This window comes from Macaca thibetana, chromosome 17 (assembly GCF_024542745.1).
Source record: "Macaca thibetana thibetana isolate TM-01 chromosome 17, ASM2454274v1, whole genome shotgun sequence".
Classification (NCBI taxonomy): Eukaryota; Metazoa; Chordata; class Mammalia; order Primates; family Cercopithecidae; genus Macaca; species Macaca thibetana.
The window spans coordinates 38,994,377-39,020,067 of NC_065594.1; the positions used below are offsets into that span (position 1 = coordinate 38,994,377).

A 25,691-nucleotide genomic window follows, 5' to 3' on the forward strand; every position below is an offset into this window, starting at 1 on the left:
GCGGGGGAGAGGGGAAGGGAGGCCGACAAGCAGGCATCAGCTATCCAAACAGGGGCCCAGTACATCCTGTTTCTTCTATAGTTTGTTGACCTAAGCCGACTTAAGGTGCTTTGTCTTGGAAATGGACCACTGCATATATTAGTCCCTTCATGAGGAAGGTGAGAAAATTTGGGACATAACCTTGCAAATTTCATTAAGTATGAAAATTACATGTACAAAAAAGTTTACAAAGTTTTTTGGGGGGCCATTTTCCACTTTTCTTTAAAAAACAGACCTTCCTGTACACTGTATCATGCTGTAAACACAAAATAGATGTAGTCTTTGTCCTAAATAGCTAAAATGGTAAGTTTAATGGTTTTAAGTAATATGGCAAAGTTTAGTGCTTAAAATGAATTATATAACTAAAATATATACAGCTATATCTTGTGATATGAAAGCAAAAGAGGCCAATTCCTCTTGTATATACTTATGAAAAGTCACATGGTAAAACTGTTGGAAAATGACTGATTTTTATTGAAATCAAAGTGAATATGGGCAACTAAAATGTATCCAGAAGATACATTAAATTGTGATATTTCATTTTATAAGTGAGTGCAACTAGCATTCTTTTAAATTATAGGTTCTTCAGGTGATTTTAAATATAATAGGGGCCCCTGGCACTGGCTCATCTGTCATTCATAGGTTATTTTAGTATTCCGTAGGATGCAAATGGCTTACAGTCACAAGATGTAATTTGCCTCAGAGGGCCAGGCACTCTTACTGTCTCACTTTTTATTGTAGCTTCTATTCTTACTTATCCATATTCTTTTACCCTTTTCAGTCTGAGAACCTTTTCCTTTACTGAAATGATAGAGGCGAAACAGAGGTGAATGGATTTTCAGTCTCTCTCTTCTGTTAATTTATACCACAGACTCCAAATAGATTTAATTCCTCGTTTTTGTTTTCTTGGACCTAACAATTTTTTTTTTTTTTTTTTTTTTTTTTTTTTTTTTTTTTTGCCACTCTTAGAGTTTCCCCCAACTTCAACTCATTATAGACTTTCTATTTTCTGTAAATCAATGATTTATATAATTAAAAATGGAAATTCATTTTATCTAGTCACCTATTACCATTTTTCATGGCACTAAATTACCTATACAGAATATAATTCCAATTTAAAATTTTTGATGTGAAATTAGTGTAATCCACACTTCTTTTTATTTTGGAAAATTTCAAACCTAGAGAAAAAAAAACATAAACATTTGGACCCTTCTCCAACTGATTCACCCATTTTTAATATTTTGCCATATTTACCTCTTTTCTCTCTTTTCTCTCTTTTTTTTTTTTTTTTTGGAGACGGAGTCCCGCTCTGTCGCCAGGCTGGAGTGCAGTGGCGCGATCTGGGCTCACTGCAACTTCCGCCTCCCAGGTTCAAGCAACTCTCCTGCCTCAGCCTCCTTTCTCTTTCTTACCTATATACATGTATCTATGTTTATATGTTTTATATATTTTACAAATGTTTTTCTCTGAATCATTTGCAAATAACTTGTAGATCCAATTCTTCTTCATCCATAAATGTTTTGACATAAAATTCTCAACTGAAGGACAATAACATTATCACACTTAAGAAAACCATAATTCCATTATACTATCCAATATCTAGTCCAGATTCAAATTTCTGCAACTGGCCACCAGTAATTATTTTTTCATTTATTTTTTAGATCCAGGATTGAATTTTGTTTTCATGTCTCTTGCATCTCTTAAATTTGAAATAATTCTTTTCTTTTCTTTTTTCTTTTTTTTTTTTTGAGATGGAGTCTCACTCTGTCGCCCAGGCTGGAGTGCAGTGGCGCAATCTCGGCTCACTGCCAGCTCCGCCTCCCGGGTTCACGCCATTCTCCTGCCTCAGCCTCCCGAGTAGCTGGGACTACAGGTGCCTGCCACCGCGCCCGACCTTATTTTTTTTTTTAAAAGAATTATTTCTGGCCAGGTGCGGGGGCTCACGCCTGTAATCCCAGCACTTTGGGAGGCCGAGGCGGGTGGATCATGAGGTCGGATCACGAGGTCAGGAGATGGAGAGCATCCTGGCTAACACGGTGAAACCCAGTCTCGGCGACAGAGCGAAACACCCCTCTCAATTAAAAAAAAAAAAAAAACAAAACACCTTAAATTACATTTTAACAGTCTAGGCCAGAGGAGAATATGCCTCACTGTGGATTTATGTGCCTGCGTCTTCATGTTTAACTTGCTCAAATATCACCTATACGTCCTTTACATTTCTTCTTACATCTAGACCTTAGCATTACTGACATTCTGGGTCAGATCATTCTTTGGAGTTCAGGGATGTCCTGTGCTTTGTAGGATATTTAGCAGTATTCCTGCTGCATCCCATGAGATGCATAACAATACTCCTACCTCCTCAGATTGTGACAACCCAGACATTGCTAAATGGATTTGGGGATGTGGGGGTTAGTTTAGGATCCACTGTCCAGAAGCTTGGTTAAATTCAGGTTAAACAATTTTGGCAAGAATACTTCTTAAGTGATGTGTATGTCTAATTGCATTACATCAGTAGGCAGATTACATTAGAGTGTCCCATTATTAGTGATTCTAGCTTTGATCTCTTAAGGCAGGGTTTTTTTTTTTTTTTTCAAGATAAGGTACATTTTCCCTTCTGTAATAAGTTATGGCTTGATACTTTGAGACCATGTGAAGATCCTGTACTCCTAATCTTTTACCCTGTGACTTTTAGTATCTTCTGATAAATTTTCCTGAAACAATTGTGGTTGACTTGGAAAATTGTGATTTTTCTAATTCTATCATTTGTTCTGCATTTACTATCTTGTATTCCGCTGAAAGAAAAGGTTTTGTCCTCCTTCCCTTTTATTTTTCGTGGCACTCCCAAGAAATTCAATGTGTTTCATCAATTATTGTCACCATTTTTTGGATGCTCATTTGTCCCACATTTCTCCAGTAAAAATCCCATTCTTGAAGGGAATTTAGTATTTTGTGGAGTATTTTATTATTGTAAGGACCATGCAGTGGTAAATCCTTACTGAATCACATGGCATGTGAGAACAAATGGCTTTATAACCAGTGAGCAATTCTGATGATTGGGACAACTTATCATTTTCATAGTTAACAGGTTACACTAACTGCAAAATGTAAATAATTGGTAAGAGAAAATTCTAACCACCAATAAAAATTATTGGCAATTTATTTTTGAGTCATCTACTTACATTTAAAAAGGCATATCTATTCCTGGTTCCTGGATATGATGGCCGATGACTATAAATTGAAATATACCTGTAGTATACTTATCACCTAAACACTACATACTACGGCACATTGTAGCGAACAGCATGGAGCTACTTCTGATCTAAAATTATCTAAACGATATGCCTGGGAGCAAATCTCAATACATTCCATCTAAGGAAAGCATCGCGATTTTATATCTATGACTTTTGGGAAGACCAAACGGAATACCCCAGCTGAAATGAGAAAAATCTGTATTAAGGAATTTTAGCTCCACCCTGGGCAATTATCCCCTTCCTTCCGTAACTGTCAATTTCCTCCCCAATCCCAAGAGCGCCTCTGCCCAGTTCCGCAGTCTCTGCTCCAAGTCTCTTTTTGATGATGCCCTTAGAAGAAGCAGCGGCAAGCGGCGGAGCTGGGGTTAAGTTCGTAACAGTCTTCTCCCGACCTGGCAGCTGGGGACAGTACCCCTCAAAAGTCTCTTTGCCAGCCCTACTGGACGCCGCAGAAGTGAAAGAGGGTGGAGCAATCTTTCAGGGAGCGCCTGTACCCTTCCTCCTGTTCCTCTCTGATTGGCCAGCGTGAGTCACGGACGCCCAATCGCACGGCAGCGTCCGCCGTGCCGCTCGGCGACGGCGCCGCGCATGCCCACTCAGGGACCCACCCCGCGCCCCAGCCCTCTGGAGCTCTGGCGAAGGGCACCGGCGGGGAGGCGGCTGTGGTTGCCGGACGCGGCAGTACAGAGCTAAGGTCTCAGGGCCGCGCTGGGACACGGATGGTCCCAGGGGGAGGGCAACAGGAAAAACAAGCACTGACACAACCGCCCCATTTCCCCATATTCCCTAAGAGCAGGTTTTCTTGGGCTGACCAGTCATTTTCACTGTGGTGTCCGACTTGGGCAACTCGATCTGCCCGTGGGGACTCAAGGCTGAGCTGCATTTTTTCTTTGCGTCCCGGCGGACCAAAAGGCGAGGGGAAGGGAACGAGTCTTTATAAAAAAGTAAACTTTCGTGTAGAATGGGCTGGGGACACCTCCGAGTTTGGCTTCCCGCAACGTGACCTTTTTAGCGCCGTCCTGGACGCGCTCCCTCGCAGCCAACCCGTCAGTCTCCTCAGGCCTTATCCTGCCCTCTCTGAGGTGGCCGCCTGTCGGCGCTGCAAACGCCACACTTTTGCTCTACGAAGAACCTCCTCACGACTTTCCAAGGTGTGCAACTCAGAAGAGTGCCCCCCAAAACAAGTAAAAACCTTCGGGGAAGAGGCAAAGTCCCTGAGCTATCCTGACCCTAGCCGCCGGCCCGTGTTTGGTGGATCAGGTCCTGGAGCTCGGCAGCCTGGAAGCCCCACACCAGGCCGGCCCCTACGGCCGCTCAGAAAACGCGGCGAGCGGAACCCGCACGCGGAAGCGCCGGCCGCACTGAGCATGCCCAGTTGCAGAGCCGACCAGAGGAGTTTTTTCTTTTCTTTTCTTTCTTTTTTTTTTTTTTTGGGGGGGGGGGTCTCAAGTAGGAGGCCTCCCCACCACCCCCACCCCAACCCCCCACCACCCCCGGCTTAAGCAGCTACCATGGCCCAGGTGGCCAACGCGGCGTTGTCCCAGGCGGGTTGGTAAGTGGCGAGTCCCGCCGGCTGCCGGGCCGCTGGCGCGGGCCGGGGCCCCGAGGAGGTTGGGTTGGGGGCGGCGGGGTACGTGTCGGGGTAGGCGGAGGCTGCTGTCCGCCCCCGGCCTCTCCCCGGGCCCTCCGGGCCGGCTCCGCCCCCGGCGCCACGCGAGCCCAGCGAGTCCCCCTGTGTCCCCTCGAGGCGGCGGCGGCAGCGGCCTGGGCCTCGGGCGGCGGGCGGCGGGCCTGGGGAGAGGCCGGGGGCCGCGAGCCGGGCGGGTGGCGGCCCAGACCCCGGCCGAGTGGAGCGCCGGAGAGGACCTGCAGCGCCTTCGCGCTGCCGCTCCGGGGAGGGGGTGTTTCTGCGGCGGGACAAGGGGAGGCGAAGGCTGGGAACGAAGTGCGGAGCAGAGGGACCAACGCGGCGGAGCCCGCGGGCCCATAGGAAGTTGAGGGCAGAGCGGCACACAGCCTGCGCTGCGGTCGGAGCCGCCTCTTCTCGCCCCTTATTTCAAAGTATAGTGTGGACCAGTGTGAAGCTGCCCTCCGCGTCACACACACAACTTCTGGAGCTAAGAATGACCGCATTGTCAACTCGTGGGGGGTGCTCGGTAGAACTTTTCTTGAAGGGATGGTGTTCTGAATTTAAGAGGCCTTTCGTGTCAAGATTTTCAGGATTTGAAAACAATACAGAATTATGTGAAATTAGGCAGTTTCTGGAATTGCGGCCATTACGGTTGTAATCATCCCGTTTAATTCAGTAACGCTTTTCCCAGACTTGCACAGGCACATTCTGGGATGAAGGGTAGGAACGGGGATGAGAAAGATTTGCCTTGGCTCTCTGCAATTACTGCTTTGGAAGAAAGAGTGAGGCATTAAAAGACCAAACAAAACCAGGGGGAATAGTGGTAAACCGTATGTACAGAGTAACAGATGAGTGCACTGTGGAATGGGAGGGAGAGTTAATTTCCTGAAGTGGACTTGGGAAGATGGTAAGGAAAAGGCTTTCTAGCACAGAGCTGCTAGAGACAGGGAAGCGCTTATTGTTTTGCAGAACCTACACAAGATCTATATGGTTCGTGAAAGATGTGGATTTGATTTTGTGAATAAAGTTTTTGATCAGTGGAGGGATATAATCACAACTGTGTTTTGAAGAAGCCCTTCCTGGTTTTAAAGGCACTTGTGTTGTTAAACACCCCATTTTACAGGTGAGGAGACTGAGGCAAAGAGCTGTTAAGTAACTTTCCCGAAGTGACATAGCTAGAAAGTGGTGGAGTTGAATGTTGAGCACAGAGGGCCTGGCTCTGGTCCTGGTTCCTTTAACTCTTATGCGTTATTGTTCCTATAGTTTTTTCACAGAACAGCATTGGCGTAAAAGATTGTAGAGTTAAAAACTCACTGGCTTCAGTTTTGTTTTTGTTAAATAGGAATCTCTTCTTTTAGTTTTTTTTACCCACAGGGGTGTCCTGAATTATCTTGGGTCGCTCTTTCATTTGCCTTTCTCCCCATTTATCATTAGATTGAGCGTTGATCCTTCACACTAGTAATATTTTCATTTACAAAGTCAGTATTTTACTACTTTCCAACATGATCCCGCCTCCTCTGGAAAGATTAGTCTCATTTTTTAGGTCCCGAACACATGCTGACTTTGTTTTCTGTGGCCTCTTATGCTCTTCCAGGGCAGGGAACTGAGTCTTATTTTTCTCCTTATCTGGATTGTCAAGAAGTGCACCAGATTGTAGGTTCTTTGTAAAGTCTAATACAGTTGACCTTGGAATGCCCCTGCCAGTCAGAATTCTCCGGACAGGGCCTCTGCAGAAGCTTAGGCAGAGTCCCACCCTGCTTTGTGATATTGTTGTAAATCTTCAGCAATGTTATATTGTAGCATTTGCTACTTTGTATTGCAACTTATCTGTTTATGTTTCTCCCACCTGTCTGTGCTGCTTCTGTGTGGCAGTAACTCATAAAGGCAGTAGTAATCTGTGGGGCTAATAAGACTATCTTTCTAGGAATTGTGAGTTTCATGTAATTCCTGCTACGTCTTGAACAGACTAGGCATGAGGATCTCCTAGGCTTTCAGGTGGCTTCGACTAAGTCTTTAATTAGGGACTTACTATGTTAAAATTTAGAATCACAAAGGTTTAAAGGCAGAAAAGAGCACTGGAAGGAAAATTTCTGACTGAAGGGCTTTCACTAGCTCATTTTAGTTCTTACATCCTGAGTTTGCTCTTATACTTGGGGTTCTCTGTTACTGTCACTGACAAACCATTTTTCTTCGTATTCAAATGTATGTGCGTAGTTACTTGTAGAAGCTAAAAAGAAATAGATGCTAAAACATGGAAACACTATTGTTAAATCTGTTCTACAGGCTTTACCTAAAATAGCAGATTAGGGAAATATTTAGTGCTGAAAAGTTTACAATTCTGAAAATATGATCTTCAGGGGGGTACAGAAGATCTATGTAGACCAATCTGTTCAAGTTTCCATTATTTTTAAGTGCAATTTTTTTCCTTCTTAAGGTTTTAATCTTCATTAGAACCGCTGTAAAAATCAATATTTTAAAATATAGCTTCAAAAGTAGCTACCTGGCAGACTTAAAATAATTTTTTTTCTTCAATGGCCAGTAGCACACAAACGATTTGCTGATTTGAACTTAAATGTTTCAGGGTTTTCTACAGTATAGTGATTATGTTTAAATAATGCACTAAATGGTACCTTGTAAAGCTTAATTATATGAATGGAATAACTTCATGGGGAAAAGAAATCTGACTCTGAATTTATCTAGATAACAGTATTACTCACTCTGCATTTTTGTTTTCTCTCTTCAGAGATTCATTCTCCTTTGGGATGATATCCCTGATCACTCTGAGTGGAAATACAAAATTCTACTTGTGGGAGAAAGATTTAAAAGGTTGATCTCTGGACATTTTGAATTTTTCTCTTCCATCTTCATCCTTTGTTTGTTTGTTTTTAACAGAAACATGTCACGGGGTACCTAATCAGTTGTGTTTTTGTTTTTGAAAAGGTATCTTCTGGCTGGGCATGGTGGTGGCTCATGCCTGTAATCCCAGCACTTTGGGAGGCTAAGGCAGGTGGGCAGGAGTTGGAGACCTGCCTGGCAAAAATGGTGAAACCCCATTTCTACTAAAAATACAAAAAAATTAGCCAGGCGTGGTGGCAGTCTCCTGTAATCCCAGCTACTTGGTGAGGCTGAGGCATGAGAATCGCTTGAACCCAGTAGGCGGAAGTTGCAGTGAGTCGAGATTGCACCGTTGCACTCCAGCCTGGGCAACAGAGCAAGACTCTGTCTCAAAAAAAAAAAAAAAAAAAAAAAAAAAAAAAAAAGAGTATCTTCCGTGGAATTAGTGTTGCATAGCTTTAACTCTCTCTTTGTACATATGAGAAAACTGAAGCACAGAGTTTTCAATAATTTGCTCAGTTATAAATGGCAGAACCAAGAATAGAGCCCAGATGTCTAGAGTAAAGATTCAGTACTCATTTCCACCAAAAATTAACAGAAGTGACCACATCTAATTTAAATTATTGATCAAAAGTGACACATTTTAAAATTGAAAATTGGGTTGAAGCATTTTGTGGTGTGTAAATTTACTTTCCTAGTCGAGGAAAGATAAAGGGCCTATTCTGAGGGGTGATCCTGTTAGAATCAAATAAATCTTTGCCTTGCAGTGAATCAACTAATTGCGTACTAGGCTTATCTGAAAATCTGGTACATTCTGTATTTTTTGAGGTTTAAGAATACAGTTGGCCCTCCATATCTGTGGGTTCTGCATCCTTGGATTCAACCAGTCATAAAATATTTGGAAAAATAAAAAAAAATACAACAACAAAAATCATATGAATAAAAAATAAAATATAACTTTACATAGCACTTACACTGTATTAGGTATTTTAAGTAGTCTAGAGATGATTTCAAGTATACAGGAGAACGTGTGTAGGTTGTATGCAAATACTGTACTACACTATTTTGTGTCAGGGATTTGAGCATCAGTAGTCTTTGTTATCTGTGGGGGCCCTGGGACTGATCCCTTATGGATACTGGGGGATGACTATATCTGAAAAAGTGGGACACTATGTTGTGTGTCTTTGCGTCTTTTACCCAGTAGTTTGAGTTGAAGACCCTTTAAAGTAGCATATGAAATAGCATTTCCATTTTGTTCTGAAAGAACATGTAGTCTTAGGAAGCCCAGGTTTCTGACACCCAGGGGTTAGCCATGGAGTTCTCCAGGTTTTGTTTTGTTTGTTTGTTTTGAGGGCAGAGATGGGATGGAGAGGATAAACAAAGGTCTCGTTTTAACCCCTTTGGGGTTATCTCCATTTGATTATTGGTGCTATCACCATGCTGACATCCTCTGGCCCAAGTGCATACATAACTCCTTTCCCTTCGTTTCACCTTTGAACAACTAAGAAAGGCTACAGTTTATTAAGGTCTTTATCAAAATGTAGAACTAGAAAACAACCACGAGATAAATAGAAAAAATAAGAAGCATGATGACAGTACAGGTTATAAAGTGATCATTGTGCTGTTGTATTCAAGGGCCCACTCTATTCCACATTACTTTGAAGATAGCTACTACAAAGAGGTGGAACAACGTCAGGATATTTTGCTGGAATTTCTAATTCCTGGTTTTTGACCTGTCCACAGACGAAGGGCTTCTTTTCATATTCCATTACATAGAGGCTTCTTCTCAGACACATTAATGACCATGACTAAGAAACTCAGATGCCCAGCCTGCAGCCACTGCTGTGCCTTTGTTTGTTCGGTTCTAGTTTTCTTAGCGACACACCTTTTTTCCAGGAGATTACTGGTGAATGATCTCACTCTTCAGATGAGAAACATTGTGTGGCAGCATCAGTACAACCTCTGCAGTAGCAGCAATATAATTATACCTTCTTATACTAGTGGTAATAGACATAAAATATGAGTTTATGCATATAATAAGAGGGTAGTAGAAGTTTTGCTCCCTCACTATTCCAATACATCTCTTAGAAATAGGTAAATATTTGTAAAGAATATTGGTCGTTCTTTGTAAGGTTTAATATTAAGTGCAGGGTTTTTAAAATCTAGAATTATGATATACCTTTAATTATCATACTTCATAGCCTTTAAAGTAAGTCATATGTATAAGACAGGCAGATGTAAATAGCTTGGTATACTCTTTTGGAAAGGATTTGAATCATTAAAACATTTTTTTAGATGCTGAAGAACATTAGAGGAAACCAATTGCTTCTTTTTTTTTTTTTTTTTTTTTTTGAGACAGAGTTTCACTCTTGTTGCCCAGGCTAGAGTACAATGGCACGATCTTGGCTCATTGCAACCTCCACTTCCCAGGTTCAAGCAGTTCTCCTGCTTCAGCCTCCCAAGTAGGTAGGATTACAGGCATGTGCCACCACACCTGGCTAACCAATTGCTTTTTAATCAGATTTTAGTGGAGCTTGTTGGAGACATCTTCCTATTTTGAAATATTTTCTATTTCTTTAATGGACATTTGTAGCTATCTCTTTGGCTTATATTGTTTGTGAAATTAAAATGTTCAAAGGTAATAAGCCTTGTTGACTTTCTGTCTCAAAATATGTTACACATTGCTTTACAGCTTCTACTGATACCGTAAACTATGAAAAATGACTGGATATTCTGTTGAATTGTGCAAATGTTCAGGTTTCAAGGTGCTGTTTGCAGTGATTTTTTTTTTGGTGACTAACCTATAAATCTAGTTTCAACTGCTTGTAGACTTGACTGCCTTAAGCATAAAGGGGGAATAAAAAGAAACTTGCTACCTCAGCAGGTTGAAAATAATTTTCTCCTTTCATACAGCAGCATTTGCTAAATCAACTAAAAATTTCATAGTAACATTTTAAGAACCATAAAAATATGACTATATCAACTTTTTTGGCTTATGTTTTCTCCTTTTGACAAAAGAATATTGACATTTTGACTTATCATGTTTCAGTTAAGTGCCATCAGTCTAGAAATTCATTCTTTCTGAAAGGTCTAGGATATAGAAGTAGCTGAAGAACAGTATTGCCAGATAAATTTTGGAAGGAGACTACTGAATGCCCAGAAATTTTCATGTAAAAATTTAAGAAACACTTGTGAAGTCATAGCACAACAAAGAAAAGCAAACAAGATGGGGCAAAAATGTATGGTAGTAATGTAAAGTATTAAGAAGGGTGTGAAATCAAAGACACTGATAGCAGAAAGGAAACAGGTTGGTGATGGACAAAAGGAGGAAAGAACTGCATGGTGCTCTAGGGCTAGACAGAGAGCCTGTATGTACCATAGCACTGGAACCCCATCAGGTTTCACATCTCTATTATTAGATGGGTGCAAGTGTGTATATGTACTTCTCACATGTAGTACAACTTTATTGCCTTAAAAGTAGAGGCAAATAGCAGTATAGTGCTCTTGAATTATAATATATTTACGATAATAAGTAAGGCATATACAGAGAAATATGTAACTCTATACAATAATATGTGCACTGAAATACATTTAGTAAATATTTATATCTCCTGTATACCATGCACTGTGTTTGTTGCTGAGATATTATGTACAAGACAGGCAGAATTTAAACATGATATACACTGGTGTTTTACTTGCAAGATTTTGTTAAAACACATCTGAGAGCAATTAACCCAGACTTGGGAAGGTTGGAAGGCTTTCCAGTACTGATGATGGATAAGCAAGGTTTTTGTATATGTCTTCTTTAAATATTGTGTCTTCTGGTATTTGGCTAAGGAAAAAACAAGGCACATTCATCAATGCACTCATTCAACAAATAATTCTTTTTTGTTGTTGTTGGTTTGTTTGCTTTTTGAGACAGAGTCTCACTCTCTTGCCCAGGCTGGAGTGCAGTGGCATAATCTTGGCTCACTGTAGCCTTCACCTCCCAGGTTCAAGAGATTCTCCTGCCTCAGCCTCCTGAGTAGCTGAGATTATAGGTGCCCACCAGCACACCCAGCTAATTTTTGTATTCTTAGTTGATATGGTTTGGTTCTGCATCCTCACCCAGATCTCATCTTGTAGCTCCCATAATTTCCACGTGTTGTGGGAAGGACTCGGTGGGAGGTGATTGAATTAATGGGGACGGGTCGGGTCTTTCCCACGCTGTTCTCATGATAGTGAATGGGTCTCACGAGATCTGATGGTTTTAAAAATGGGAGTTGCCCTGCACAAGCTCTCTTTTTGCCTGCTGCCATCCACATAAGATGTGACTTGCCCCTCTTTGCCTTCTGCCATGATTGTGAGACCTCCCCAGCCATGTGGAACTGTTAAGTCCAATAAATGTCTTTCTTTTGTAAATTGCCCAGTCTCAGGTATGTCTTTATTAGCAGCATGAAAAAGGACTAGTAGAGACAGAGTTTCACTGTGTTGGCCAGGCTGGTCTTGAACTCCTGACCTCAAGTGATCCACCTGTCCCGGCCTCCCAGAGTCCTGGGATTACAGATGTGAGCCACAGTGTCCAGCCTCAACAAATAATTCTTAAACACCATATTGTGGCAGGCACTTTCTTAGTACAGTCAGATATAGTCTTATAGGGGGAAAAAACATTAATTACATATTTAAACATGCTGCATCTATAAAAAATACTAGAGAGGAGAAGAGACATCTCATTCCAAATGCACGTACTAAGGGGGAATTAGTCTTTTCATGGTGGTCAGAGAATAGCAGAATTACTAAAGGGGAATTTTAGCCTTTTCATGGTGGTCAGAGAATGCTACCCTGAGATCTGGAGAATGAGTGTTAACTGACAAAGTAAGGGGAGCACAGCATCTACAAAAGTCATGGGGCACTAGGGAGCATGGTGAATACAAACATCTGAATGACCTGGGTGACTAGAGGGCAAGACAGAGGGACAGTGTAGTGAGATGGAGTTAGGAGCTACTTAGGGACAGGTCACATAGCTTGGACCTTGTTGGCCATGTTAGGATTTATTTTTATTTTGAAAGTAATAGGAATCAGTTGAAGAGTTTTAATCATGATGTGAGGATTATGGTGTGGATAACATCATGGTTTTGAAGTATGCTTGGGCTGAAGAAAATGGAGCAGGGCAGGACTATTAAATAGATGGTGATGGTTGAGATAAAGAGCAGCAGATTGATTTGATAGATATTTGGAAGGTAAATGGACAGGACTTTCTGACGGATTGGACATGAATGTGACAGAGGAGTTGTCAAAGGCTTGATTTCTAGGTTTTGGGCTTGTATCCTCAAATCAATTACAATTCAGTTAGGTAGGGACTCTTAGAAGATGGTCATATTTTTGGGGGTTGGGTTGGTCATGAGTTAAGTTGGTCATTACTTGAGTGTGAGATCCCTTTAAGTCATCTAAAATAAGATGTCAGGCATTAGGAAATACCAGTCTTGCACTCAGAAGAGAAGACTGGTCTACAGATAAATCTGGAGTCATTCCAGGATAGGTGGTGATTGAAATGGTATATTGATAAGATCATCTAAGGCTGCAGCTGTCCGGTATGGTGGACATTAGTCACATGGCTGCTGATCACTTGATATGTGTCTAGTCTAAATTCAGATGTGCTACAAATGTAAAATACACAGTGAATTTGGAAGACGGTACTAAAAATGAGTGTAGGGATCTCAGTAATTTTTATATTGATCATACTTTAAAATATATTTTGTTAAAATAGTTACTAAATTAATTTCACCTGTTTTTACTTTTTAAAATATGGCTACAAGACAATTTAAAATTACATATGTGGACATTATATTTGTTGGACAGTACTGATGTAAGAACCAAGCTTTGAGTAAGAGGCTGGGTTCAAGTACTGAGAAATTTTAGCATTTTTAGAGGAGAATTAACCTTTAAGGAGCTGCTAGTCAGGCGAAAAAGCTTTAGAATTCATTATAAATTCATTGAGTTTTTCTAAGAAGAGAAAATGGATATATCTTTTAGAGTTCTTTGATAAGACTATTTGATATGGTCAGTATTAGTTTGTTGACTTGCTGATATTGGAGACTCAGAGCAGCTTTTAAAACATTCTTTATAAATTTAGATATCTGAAAGTCTTTTAAAAAATTTCCCACAATCTTTCTCCAGATTCCTCTAAATACATAAAATGCAAGTAAAATTTAGCTGCAGCTTTTCAGAAGGCAGTCTGTCATGGATATTACATGAAGATGTTAATGAAAATTTTTTATTTTACTAAATTTCTAAGTGGGACCATGAAGAGTTTGAAAATTAATAAAGGTGGATTTTGTAAAATACCTAAGGTGAAACAATAAATGTAAGTATTGATAGAAAAACTTGCTGAATAAATTAAGCCAGTATTTTATAATGAATTTGGAATTGACTCAGTTCAAGCTTTGTTTTGAGAGAGAAATAGGGACATATGTTAAGTTTAAGTGTCCGTAACGTTGATAGTTTGATTGATGCCTTATGACTTTGTCAGCTTCTGTAAGGGAAAGATCAAGTCTTTTCATGTTTTTGTAGTATTCCAAGCATTTAGCAGTATGTAAGTTGCACAGTAGACACTTAAATACTTGTGGAATGAATGTTACTCTCATCTTAATTGGTCTTGGTATCATTCATCATTTTGCTTTTGTGTCCTCAAGGGACATGAAACTTCAAGCTTTTTGTAGAGTAGAAAATTGTGATTTCTGAAATGAATGTTGTGAAATTTAAACAAAGTGTTATGAAAAATGTGATCTCCTCAGAAATGCAGGAAATAGCCTTATGAAAGCTTTCTCTATTTGTTGATATTTTCTACCTTGTTTATAGAATTCAACTGTTAAGAGATATAACTAGTGATAATGTAGATAATACACTTAAAGGTATATGTCTGTATTTAGTTAGAAGAAAATTTTGAAATATGTTGATTGCATTTCTTTGGCTGAGACAACCAACTGTCTCTTTAGGGTCCTTGAAATGTTCTCTCTCATGGTAATATTAGTAGAAACTGTTTTCAGAACTATTTCATTCACATTTGATGTTTTATGAGATAGCAACAAGTTCTTTTTGATATTTCAGAATTGCTTATAGGTTAGTACTTCAGTGATATGGTGCAGCTGTGTCCCCACCCAAATCTCAACTTGAATTGTTTCTCCCAGAATTCCCATGTGTTTTGGGAGGGATCCAGCGGGAGGTAATTGAATCACGAGGGCTGGTCTTTTCCCGTGCTATTCTCATGATGGTGAATAAGTCTCGTGAGATCTGATGGGTTTATCAGGGGTTTCCGCTTTTGCTTCTTCCTCATTTTCTCTTGCCACCACCATGTAAGAAGTGCCTTTCACTTCCTGCCGTGATTCTGAGGCCTCCCCAGCCATGTGGAACTGTAAGTCCAATTAAACCTCTTTTTCTTTCCAGTCCCAGGTATGTCTTTATCACCAGCATGAAAAAGAACTAATATAGTTAATTAGTACCAGTAGAGTGGGGCGTTGCTGAAAAGATACCCAAAAATGTGGAAGCAGCTTTGGAACTGGGTAAAAGGCAGAGGCTGGAACAGTTTGGAGGACTCAGAAGAAGAAAGGAAAATGTGAGAAAGTTTGGAACTTCCTAGAGACTTGTTGAATAGCTTTGCCCAAAATGCTGATAGTGATATGGACAATAAGATCCAGGCTGAGGTGGTCTCAGGTGGAGATGAGGAACTTGTTGGGAGCTGGAGCAAAGGTGACTCTTGTTATGTTTTAGCAAGGAGACTGGCAGCATTTTGCCCCTGCCCTAGAGATTTGTGGAACTTTGCACTTGAGAGAGATGATCTAAGGTATCTAGCAGAATAAATTTTTAAGCAGCAGAGCATTAAAAAAATGACTTGGGTGCTGTTAAAAGCATTCCATTTTAAAAGGGAAACAGAGCACAAAAGTTTGGAAAATTTGCAGCATGACTATGTGATAGAAAAGAAAAACCCATTTTCTGGGGAGAATTCAAGCCAGCTGCAGAAATGTGTGTAAGTAGCAAGGATCCTAATGTTAAACCCCAAGACCGTGGAGAAAATGTCTCCAGGCCATGTCAGAGACCTTCACAGTAGCCCCTCTCATCACAGGCCTGGAGGTCCAGGGTGAACAAGTGGTTTCGTGGGCTGGGCCCAGGGTCTCTGTGCTGTGTGCGGCTTAGGGACTTGGTGCCTTCTGTCCCAGCCACTCCAGCCATGGCTGAAAGGGGCCAACATACAGCTTGGGCTGTGGCTTCAGAGGGTGGAAGCCCCAAGCCTTGGCAGCTTCCATGTGGTGGTGAGCCTGTGGGGGCACAGAAGTCAAGAATTGAGGTTTGAGAATCTCCGCCTAGATTTCAGAGGATGTATGGAAATGCCTGGATGCCCAGGCAAAAGTTTGCTGCTAGGATAGAGCCCTCATGGAGAACCTCTGTTAGGGCAGTGTGGAAGGGAAATGTGGGGTTGGAGCCCCCACACAGAGTCCCTACTGGGGCATTGCCTAGTACAGCTGTGAGAAGAAGGCCACCATCCTCCAGACTTCAGAATGGTAGATCCACTGACAGCTTGCACCGTGTGCCTGGAAAAGCTGCAGGCATTCAACACCAGCCCGTGAAAGCAGCTGGAACGGAGCTATACCCTGCATAGCCACAAGTGCAAAGCTGCCTAAGACCATGGGAACCCACCTCTTGCATCAGTGTGACCTGGATGTGAGACCTGGAGTCAAAAGAGATCATTTTGGAGCTTTAAAATTTGACTGTCCCACTGGATTTCAGACTTGCATGGTCCCTGTAACCCCTTTGTTTTGGCCAACCTCACCCATTTGGAACAGCTATATTTATCCAATACCTGTACCTGCCTTGTCTCTAGGAAGTAACTAGCTTGCTTTTGATCGTACAGGCTCATAGGTGGAAGGGACTTGCCTTGTCTCAGATGAGACTTTGGACTGTGGACTTTAGGTTAATGCTGAAATGAGTTAAGACTTTGGTGGACTGTTGGGAAGGCATGATTGGTTTTGAAATGTGAGGACATGAGATTTGGAATGATAGGGTTTGGCTGTGTCTCCACCCAAACATCTACTCCCAGAATTGTATCTCCCAGAATTCCCATGTGTTCTTGTTATGGGAGGGACCCAGGGGGAGGTAGTTGAGTCATGGGGGCCAGTCTTTCCTTTGCTAGTCTCATGATCATAAGTCTCACAAGATCTGATGGGTTTATCAAGGGTTTCCACTTTTGCTTCTTCCACATTTTTTCTCTTGCCACCGCCATGAAAGAAGTGTCTTTCACCTCCCGCCATGATTCTGAGGCCTCCCCAGTCATGTGGAACTGTAAGTCCTGTTAAACCTCTTTTTCTTCCTAGTCTCGGGTATGCCTTTATCAGTAGCATTAAAATGGTCTGGTACATTCAGTTAGAAAGGAGTTAAGATGATAAGATTATATTTCATGCTAGGGCCTTTAATGAGGCAAAGAAGTAGGAATCTAGGTATCTTGTAGTCTAAGTTGTCATAGAGTTCAAGTCCCCTGGGATTTTACCTGAGGACTCTGCTAAACAGTTTACTCTTTTGTTTCTTGCAATTGTGAGCACCAAAAAGGTGTGTATGTGTTACTGTTAGGACATAAAGCATGTAAAATGGGCTCCTCAGTATCCTTGCTCGGTTCAGTGTACTCAGAATGGCAAGTACTGGCAACCCTTTGTGTCTGTGCTGAGAGTGCGAGTTGATATTCAGGGGCCTCTACTCTTAGTAATTGGCGACTACCTTTTTTCTAGGCTGCCTGCTGATTCCCTTAGTATGTTCTAATTTAAGTAATGATGAGATTTCTCAGGATTGTGTTGATTTGACTTCTTTCCTCAGTTTTGCTTCTTGGGGATGGATAGGGTAGGGTTAGTTCTCAGGCTGCATGAGAATCTTCTTTGGTTGCTACATTTGGGAGTTGTACAAGAGCTGGATGTATATTTTCCCTTATTTTGGTTGTTGCTGATAAATTTTTTGACTGCTTTTTCTGGTTGTGGATTTTTTTCCTTTGATTTTTATGTTATTTCCCTGTTTAATTAATTACTCATTCATCAAAAGTCTTTATAAACATATTAATTAGATGTTTCCCTGGTAAAGTTGATACATAATGAAAGTTTTTGTATGCGTATATTAAAAACATAATGGCTGTACAATACCATGAAATTTCTTTTTTTTTTTTTTTTTTTTTTTTTTTTTTTTTTTTTTTTTTTGAGATGGAGTCTCGCTCTGTCGCCCAGGCTGGAGTGCAGTGGCAGGATCTCAGCTCACTGCAAGCTCCGCCTCCCGGGTTCCCGCCATTCTCCTGCCTCAGCCTCCCGAGTAGCTGGGACTACAGGCGCCCGCCACCTCACCCGGCTAGTTTTTTGTATTTTTTAGTAGAGACGGGGTTTCACCGTGTTAGCCAGGATGGTCTCGATCTCCTGACCTCGTGATCCACCCGTCTCGGCCTCCCAAAGTGCTGGGATTACAGGCTTGAGCCACCGCGCCCGGCCTAATACCATGAAGTTTCAATGACCATTTGTGTGCCTGTGTTTACATTGTTGTTAGTGCAAAATGACCCCCCAAAATAACACTTAACTTTGTTAATAAACATATCTAGCTGCTCTTTGCAACATAGACACCTGCCATAGTACTCATTAAATTTTCTACTAGTTATAAAGACTTATTTAGCTGTGATAGTTCACAATTAAAAGACACCCTCATATAATTAGATGTAGTTTCTTAACAAATTGAGAGTTTAACAAGTTGAAATTTTGATTTGGTATCATGAAAAAAAGAGTGCAGTGTAGTGGTATATACTTTTACAGTTACAGGGTCATGAGAATGGACTTAATAATACATGACAGAAATTATGGTATGCCTACTGAAATTTGATTAGCTTGAAAGTGCAACAGAGCCTTGACATTTTTACCAGTTTCTACTTATGTGAATAAGCATTTATTTTGATATTATTTTAAGCAAAATGCAAAAGCAGATTAAATACCAAACTAGCCTGAGCTACATTTTTCTAATGCTTAAAAAAAAATGCCCTGCATTAATTAGGTTGAAGGCTAGGCTGATGTAAGAGAAGCCTGAAGAACATAGGTTTTTTTTTTGTTTTTCTTTTTTTTTTTGGTCACAGAACAATCCAGAATAGTTAGACAGTTCTGCTTTGTGCTGTCATTTAAGGACCCAGGTTCCTTTCATCTTATTGCTTTGATGTCCCCTCACCCCTTGCTACTCCAAGTGTGGTCCACAGACCAGCAGCATTGACATCACCTGGTAGCTTGTTAGAAGTGTAGAATCTCAAACCTCACCAGCATCTTAATTTTAATAAGATTCTTTAATTAAAGAATCTTATTGCACATTAAGGTGATTCTTTTGCACATTAAGGTTTGAGGAGCAGCACTCTAGTGTATTGTCATTGTTTTCATGGTCATAGCAGAGTAGCTGTCACATTTGGGTTTCCCTGGCTGGAATGGGAAGAACAGCAGAGAGCCATAGAGTCAGTTCCCTGATGAAGAGACATCATATCCTTGGTTTCTAAGAACTTTAATCTGACATCCACCTGAAAGGGATTCTGAGAACTGTGGCCTAGCTCACTGATTCTCAAACAATCAACTAGTTAAATCTTATAAACTGTAAAACGTTGTGGCAGTGTGAGATTGCTCCAAAAGTTTCTGTACATACCCCGTCATGTGGCAGTAACAGAGTCTGTGGGTTGACATTAATCTATAAACCACACTTGAAGTAGGTCTTATTTGACATATTTGAATTTTTCATTCAGTGATACTGTTCAACTTATGGTAAATTTGAGTGAAGTGGTGTGAGTAAATGAGGCTCTATCTTTTTGGCCTTTCATACTTTTTGATTTAGTTTACTTAATATTCTACTTTTTAAAAAATAGTATTTTTAATGATAATCTTATGTTTGTAAGGACTTTTCAGCTTGCAAAGCTCATTTCCCTACATTATATGGCATTCTATAATAATAGGTAGTATGGACTGTATTTGCTTATAAAAAGGGATTACAAGCTTTGTTGGTTTAATCATGCTGATAAGCAATTTGACATATCAAGAAATGGATGCATTTTTTAATGAAATAATGCCTTCTTTTTATGTATTTTGTAACTTTCTTATACTTTTAGTTATGAATTAATATTTGTTTTGAATTGGTGTTATGAAACTTATCTGGGCCATTATATTGGCCAACTGCTTGATGTATTTTATTATTCTTGCCTTGACATGTTTTCATGGAAAATAAAATTGAATTGGACTGTTGGTGGTCTTTTAAAATGGTTTACCTTATCACAGTAGCTTTCATTTCCTGTGTAAATTAAATTGTTTATCATTATTCGTAATGTTTTAAGCAGAAGTCTATGTAAAGTATATGATTATAGATCTTTATATATCTAAGATGTATACTTTAAAAGTGGAAAAATAGGCTCACATTTGACTGTTTTTGTTATTTTCAACTTGCTTGTTGCTGTTATGGCCTGCCTGGTATTCCCTGCAGTATCCCTGTACCCCCAGTTTTTTTTCTTTTTTGCCTAAGTACCCAATATATATGAACTAATAGGTCAACAGGAAGTTAGCTTTTGAAAATGCTGCCAAGGAATGGGCTCAAAAGCTTGAATCACTTTGTATTTGAAACTGAGATGTGTAAATTAAATGATTTTGGATAAATGTTTATATTAGAATTAATTCATTAATTATAATTAATTAGAATTTGGTCACAAAACTGAATTATTGTGAGAGATTACTGAGAAAAAGAAAAGAGTTACAGAAACACTACCATGTACCTTTTATATTCAGTTAGATTTATGTCTGCTTGAGAAGCTGTATGGCTGGTGTTTACGAGCATGGGCTCTTGAAGACCAATTCTCCTGAGCTGAGATCAGTCCTGGTTCTGCCATAGATTAGCTATAAACTTGGGCACATTTCTTAACTGCATGCCTCAGTTTGCTTATCTATAAAATGGTGTCAGTATTGTGCCTGCTTCATAGTATTGTTAGGAGGATTAGTAAGTTAATACACACAAAGTGTTTAGAACACTGCTTGGCATATGCTGAATGCCCAGTAAATACTTAATGTTCTTGCTATTGTATGTCAAGACTGGACTCTCTTAAATTAGTGTTGCCAGTTAAATACGTTCATGTTACTTGCACATATGAATTTCTGATCTTGTGTCACCTTTGGAAAAAACTGATGCCCTTTACTCTATTTTAGATTACCTTATATAGCCTGTGAGAGTGTTAGTTTGATAAAGATAAAATCTTTATATGTTATAGATTTTTAGTCTCAAATATATATATATAATCTTACCATTAGCATTTTATAATCTTATAAATATTAGTGTCTCAAATTAAAGATAAAATGGTACAGGTAGATAGAATAGTTCATATAATATTACATTATTTCACTTGTACAGGAAGAATAGAAATTTGGGAGAGGAAACTGTCAATATTCTGTCTCTTAATATGGACATGAATTTAAGTCTCAGCTGAAGGGAGGTAATTTCATATTCTTGTTGAAATGTTGCATTAAGTATATGCCTTTTATTTTTATAAATAAGTATTTCACTTAAAGAGTAGTGTGTTGCCCTCCTCAAAAATTAAGTGTGTGGAACCAGTTGTGCTATATATAAATTTATGAGACAATGTACTTTTTTTTTTGAGTCCAAATACTTTTTTTTTTTTTTTTTTGAGAGAAGGACATGTCTTTTAAGTCTAGTTTTTGAAGAAAGAAAGATTATATAGCTTTATCCTAAGGAGTTGGCAGACTATGGCCAGTGGGCCAAATCTGGCCTGCTACCAGTTTTTGTAAAGAACATTTTAGTAGAACACACCCAGAACCACTCATACACCTACTGTCTGTGGCTGCTTTTGTGCTACAGGAGCAAAGAGTAGTTGTGACAGAAATCAAATATTGTAGGAAAGCCTGCAATATTTACTATCTGGCTCTTTACAGAAAAAGTTTGCCAATCTCTGCCCTAAGTAATTAGTAAAATAGATGTGTTAGTTCTTTATTACTTAGAAAAAACTGAAGTTGGAACAAGTAGTATATGCTACTGGTTCCAGAATTTGTCAAAAATAACTTGCCAAGAAAACTACAATCCTTGTTCTTATCCTTATTTGTAGTGACTGGTATGAATGGAGCTGCCTCATAAATTAGTAAATCCTAATTATTTGATAGGAATGTGTCAGTACTTGCAGTGGGGGCTTTCTGTCAAGTACAGAGTTATCAGGTGTTTTGAAATGGTCTACTGATTTTAATAGAACTTTCCATTATATCCTAGGGCAGATAGAAATCCTTCATTGGTTTCCATTGAGCATTCATTCCTATCACACTTGGACAACTTTTGGGTTCTGTAGAATACCTAGACAACAGACAGTGTTTTTTTTCTGTTTTTGTTTTAAAAAAATAAAATCAGTACTGCTTAAACAGAGGGAAAAGAGTGAATATGAGGTTGAAAAACCTGTTAAAACACATCAGTCTTGAGTAAAATATAGGAGGAGTTTGTTCTTAGATATCAAAATATATTTGGTAGCCAATCAGATTTAAATTAAACTGATTGGTTATCAGCATACTGATTATTTTATATAAGAAATTGAACTTATGAAAAAAAAAATTTCATGTGTTGATTTGACCAAGATTGATGTTTTATAACAGTGTTTAGGGAACTAGGCATGAAGGGCCTAATGAGATCCTGTTTTACAATATTCATTGCCATTCTCGTTCATATTTTTCCTTTTTAGATTTGTATTCTGAAACTTTGAGAATTACCAGTTCCACTATGTGGACATTCATATTAACTGGGATCCAGTGCACAATTTTCATTTTTGACATTATTCTGATTATATAATTATTTTATTATCTGATTATGTTATTCTGATTACATTACTATTTCATCAGAATCTTTACCCTTCATCCAAGCACTTTGGTGTATCAGGACTATAATTAACATATTGGTAATAAGCAAACATACTCATTTAACAAATGTAAGTGATAATAGGCAAATGCCATTATTGGGAAGCTAGGCCTTCAATGTCAGCTAACTAAACAGACCAATGCAATCTTTATAGCTCATTCACACATTTAAAGAATATGAGAATTTTGAAGAGTACATTTATTGTTCTGTAAAACATGATTAATATCAATTTGTAAGATGTATGCAAATAAAATTGCTTTCTTTTCTCAAATGGGCAAGCTTTGTACAGATGCCTTGATGGATCTTCCGGGAACTACCATGTCCAGAGATTTATTGAGTTTTAAATAAGAGCCATAAAAATATTAGGTTTGCCAGTTTTACAAAGATCATTCTGGCCTTTATTTCAAGGATAGGTGAAGAGATCAAGGCTCAGGCAAAGACAATTTAAAGAAAAACATTCTTTAGAGACAAACTTCATCAATGTATCTTTTTCTTAAAGAAAATTGAAGAAAGGGAGAACTCTGGTTGGCTCTCAGTGTCCTTGACTTGTCTCCTTCCCCTATTTAAAGATAGAATCAGTTAATAATGTTTATTAGTGTTAATGTTGGACATTTTAAAATACCCTTTGCTTAAGAATTAATAACTTCATTGGATGGCTCAAAAATTGTGTTTCGTAAGTTGATAAGATACTGATTTTTAGATTTAACATGCTACAATATCAAATCATGGCAAAAATGATCCACTTTATAATTTCACTGACTCTTTTCAATAATTAAGGTTTCTCTAAGTTTAAAGTGTAAAGATTTTTAAAGGAAGATGTGGAAGTACTCATAATATAGTTCTTAGTCTAAATTTCTAACGAGATTTTTTTTTTAACTAAGGAAGTTTTAAGAACATATTTACAAAACAGTGATTATTGAAGATAGTAGTACTTGCTCTTACCTTTCCCATGATCAGTTGAGCTGATGTGGTCAACTACTAATTCTATCCTTAGTGCTATTTCTAAAGCAGTATGTGAATGAAGCTGTATTTAAAACATTCATTTACCAAGTAGATATTTATTAAGCAAGACTTTTTCCTCCAAAATCTGGGTTTCCTTTTTTAAGAAAATATTTTATGAATGCCTTTTCTTGTTGTTGTAATGTTTAGCACATGTATGATTGTGTTCATATGCACATTTGTTTGCATTAGTCTTTATATCACTTTTCACCTCCACACTTATACCTACTGTTTCTTTGGACTGACTGCTACAGTCTGGCTTGTGCTTCTTCCACACTGCTGAAATGCTTTTGCCAAAGTACCAGTGACCTTCCAGTTGTGAGATATCTTTCAGATCTTTCCTTGCTGGCTCTGTTACTTTGGATGGTTTATGTCTACCTTGGAATTCACTGTTAAGACCTTATAGTGTCTTAAAGTTCACTATTCCTTGTCTCCCCTAACACCGTTCTCTTCATCTTGTTCTTGTTCTCTTCATTCCTTTCTCATCATTCATTTTTTGTCTTTTTATGATATTCTTATACCTTTCCCTGGCTTTTCTTAATTTGCTTATTGGTACTAACAAAGTTCTATCTTTGGTTCACTTTCTTGTTCTTCTGTTCTTCTGACTTTAACTCATCAGTATTTCTCTCTCTTTCTTTCTTTTTTTTTTTTTTAGGTCCAGTCTTATTCTGCTGCCCAGGCTGGAGTACAGTGGCATTGTCATAGCTCACTACAGCCTCAATCTCCTTGGATAAAGTGATAAACCCACCTCAGCCTCCCAAGTAGCTAGGACTATAGGCACATACCACCCTACATGGCCAATTTTTTATTTTAGTAGAGATAGGCTCTTGCTACCTTTTCCAGGCTGGTCTCAAACTCCTGACCTCAAAGTGATCCTCCTGCCTCAGCCTCCCAAAGTGCTAGGATTACAGGTGTGAACCATTGTACTTGACCCAGTCTTATTTGCTTTCATAATTTAATTTCCTTTTTTTTTTTTTTTTTGAGATGGAGTCTTACTCTGTTGCCTAGGCTGGAGGCTATCCCAGCTCACTGCAACCTTTGCCTTCTGGATTCAAGTGATTCTCTTGCCTCAGCCTCCCAAGTAACTGGGATTACAGTCTCCTGCCACCATGCCTGGCTAATTTTTGTATTTTTAATAGAGACGGGGTTTCACCATGTTGGCAAGACTGGTCTCGAACTCCTGACTTCAGGTGATCCACCCGCCTCAGCCTCCCAAAGTGTTGGGATTACAGGTGTGAGCTGCCACATCCGGCTGATTTAAACTAATTTCTATATGCTGATGATTCCTAAATCTTCCTGGGCCTGAACTTCAAAATACAGCCTTATATATGAAATACTGTCCACACAATTTGAACTAGATATCCCAGGGGCACCTGAAACTCTTCATGCCTCTCACTGTACTTCTCTTCCCCTCTATCTCCCAAGTTCTTCTCCTCTTTACACTCTTGTTTTAGAGGTGGTACACTTATCTCACCATTCATGAGTCATTTTTTTTTTCTTTTTCCTGTTCACTCATATTTAAATTAAGAATCAGACCTGCCAGTTTTACCTTCTAAATATTTTTCTGCTTCAGGCCTTTATTCTTGAGAGTAGCCTCCTGTTTGGTCTTCTTGCTTACTGTCTCAAATCTATCTTTTCTATAGGTGATAGAATGAGTTATCTACAAAGGTTGTCTAGTCTTTAGATCTTTTGTCACCTACAGGATGAAGTCTGTCTTACAAAGGTATGCACAGCCTCTTGTTTCTTTGTGGCATCCATTTTTGCTCCTACCTCTCTAGTAGTTTATGCTCTAACAAGACCAACTTGCTTGTGGGTCTTTTATGTGCATGGTATTTTATGTCCTGCCACTGTACCATTTCTCATCTTGTCCTTTCTGCTTGGATGTTTTTCTCCAATTAAGTTAGTTAATTCTTGTCCATCATTTTAAAACATAGCTGTCATCTGTTATAAGAAGTCTTCCCTGATAGAAAGTAGGTACCCTTCTTCTGAGGTCCTTTAACATTCTTTCTCTAGCTCACTGTGCTATAATT

The 25,691-nt window shown here is 39.3% G+C and overlaps 1 protein-coding gene across 3 annotated transcripts in view; it reads left to right on the plus strand.

Moving 5' to 3' along the window:
- Positions 1-4,283: 4,283 nt before the first annotated feature.
- TDRD3 (tudor domain containing 3) overlaps positions 4,284-25,691 on the plus strand; it is a 200,086-nt gene continuing 178,678 nt past the window's right edge. Inside the window, exon 1 of one of the 3 annotated variants that reach the window (XM_050766527.1) lies at positions 4,284-4,441. Coding sequence is in view for 1 of the 3 variants with exons in the window: in XM_050766523.1 (XP_050622480.1) it covers positions 4,802-4,842 (41 nt within the window). In the remaining 2 variants the exon portion in view is untranslated. Of the gene's footprint in view, positions 4,843-25,691 lie in introns of all 3 variants that reach the window. The other 2 variants (XM_050766523.1, XM_050766529.1) reach the window with 2 other exon arrangements.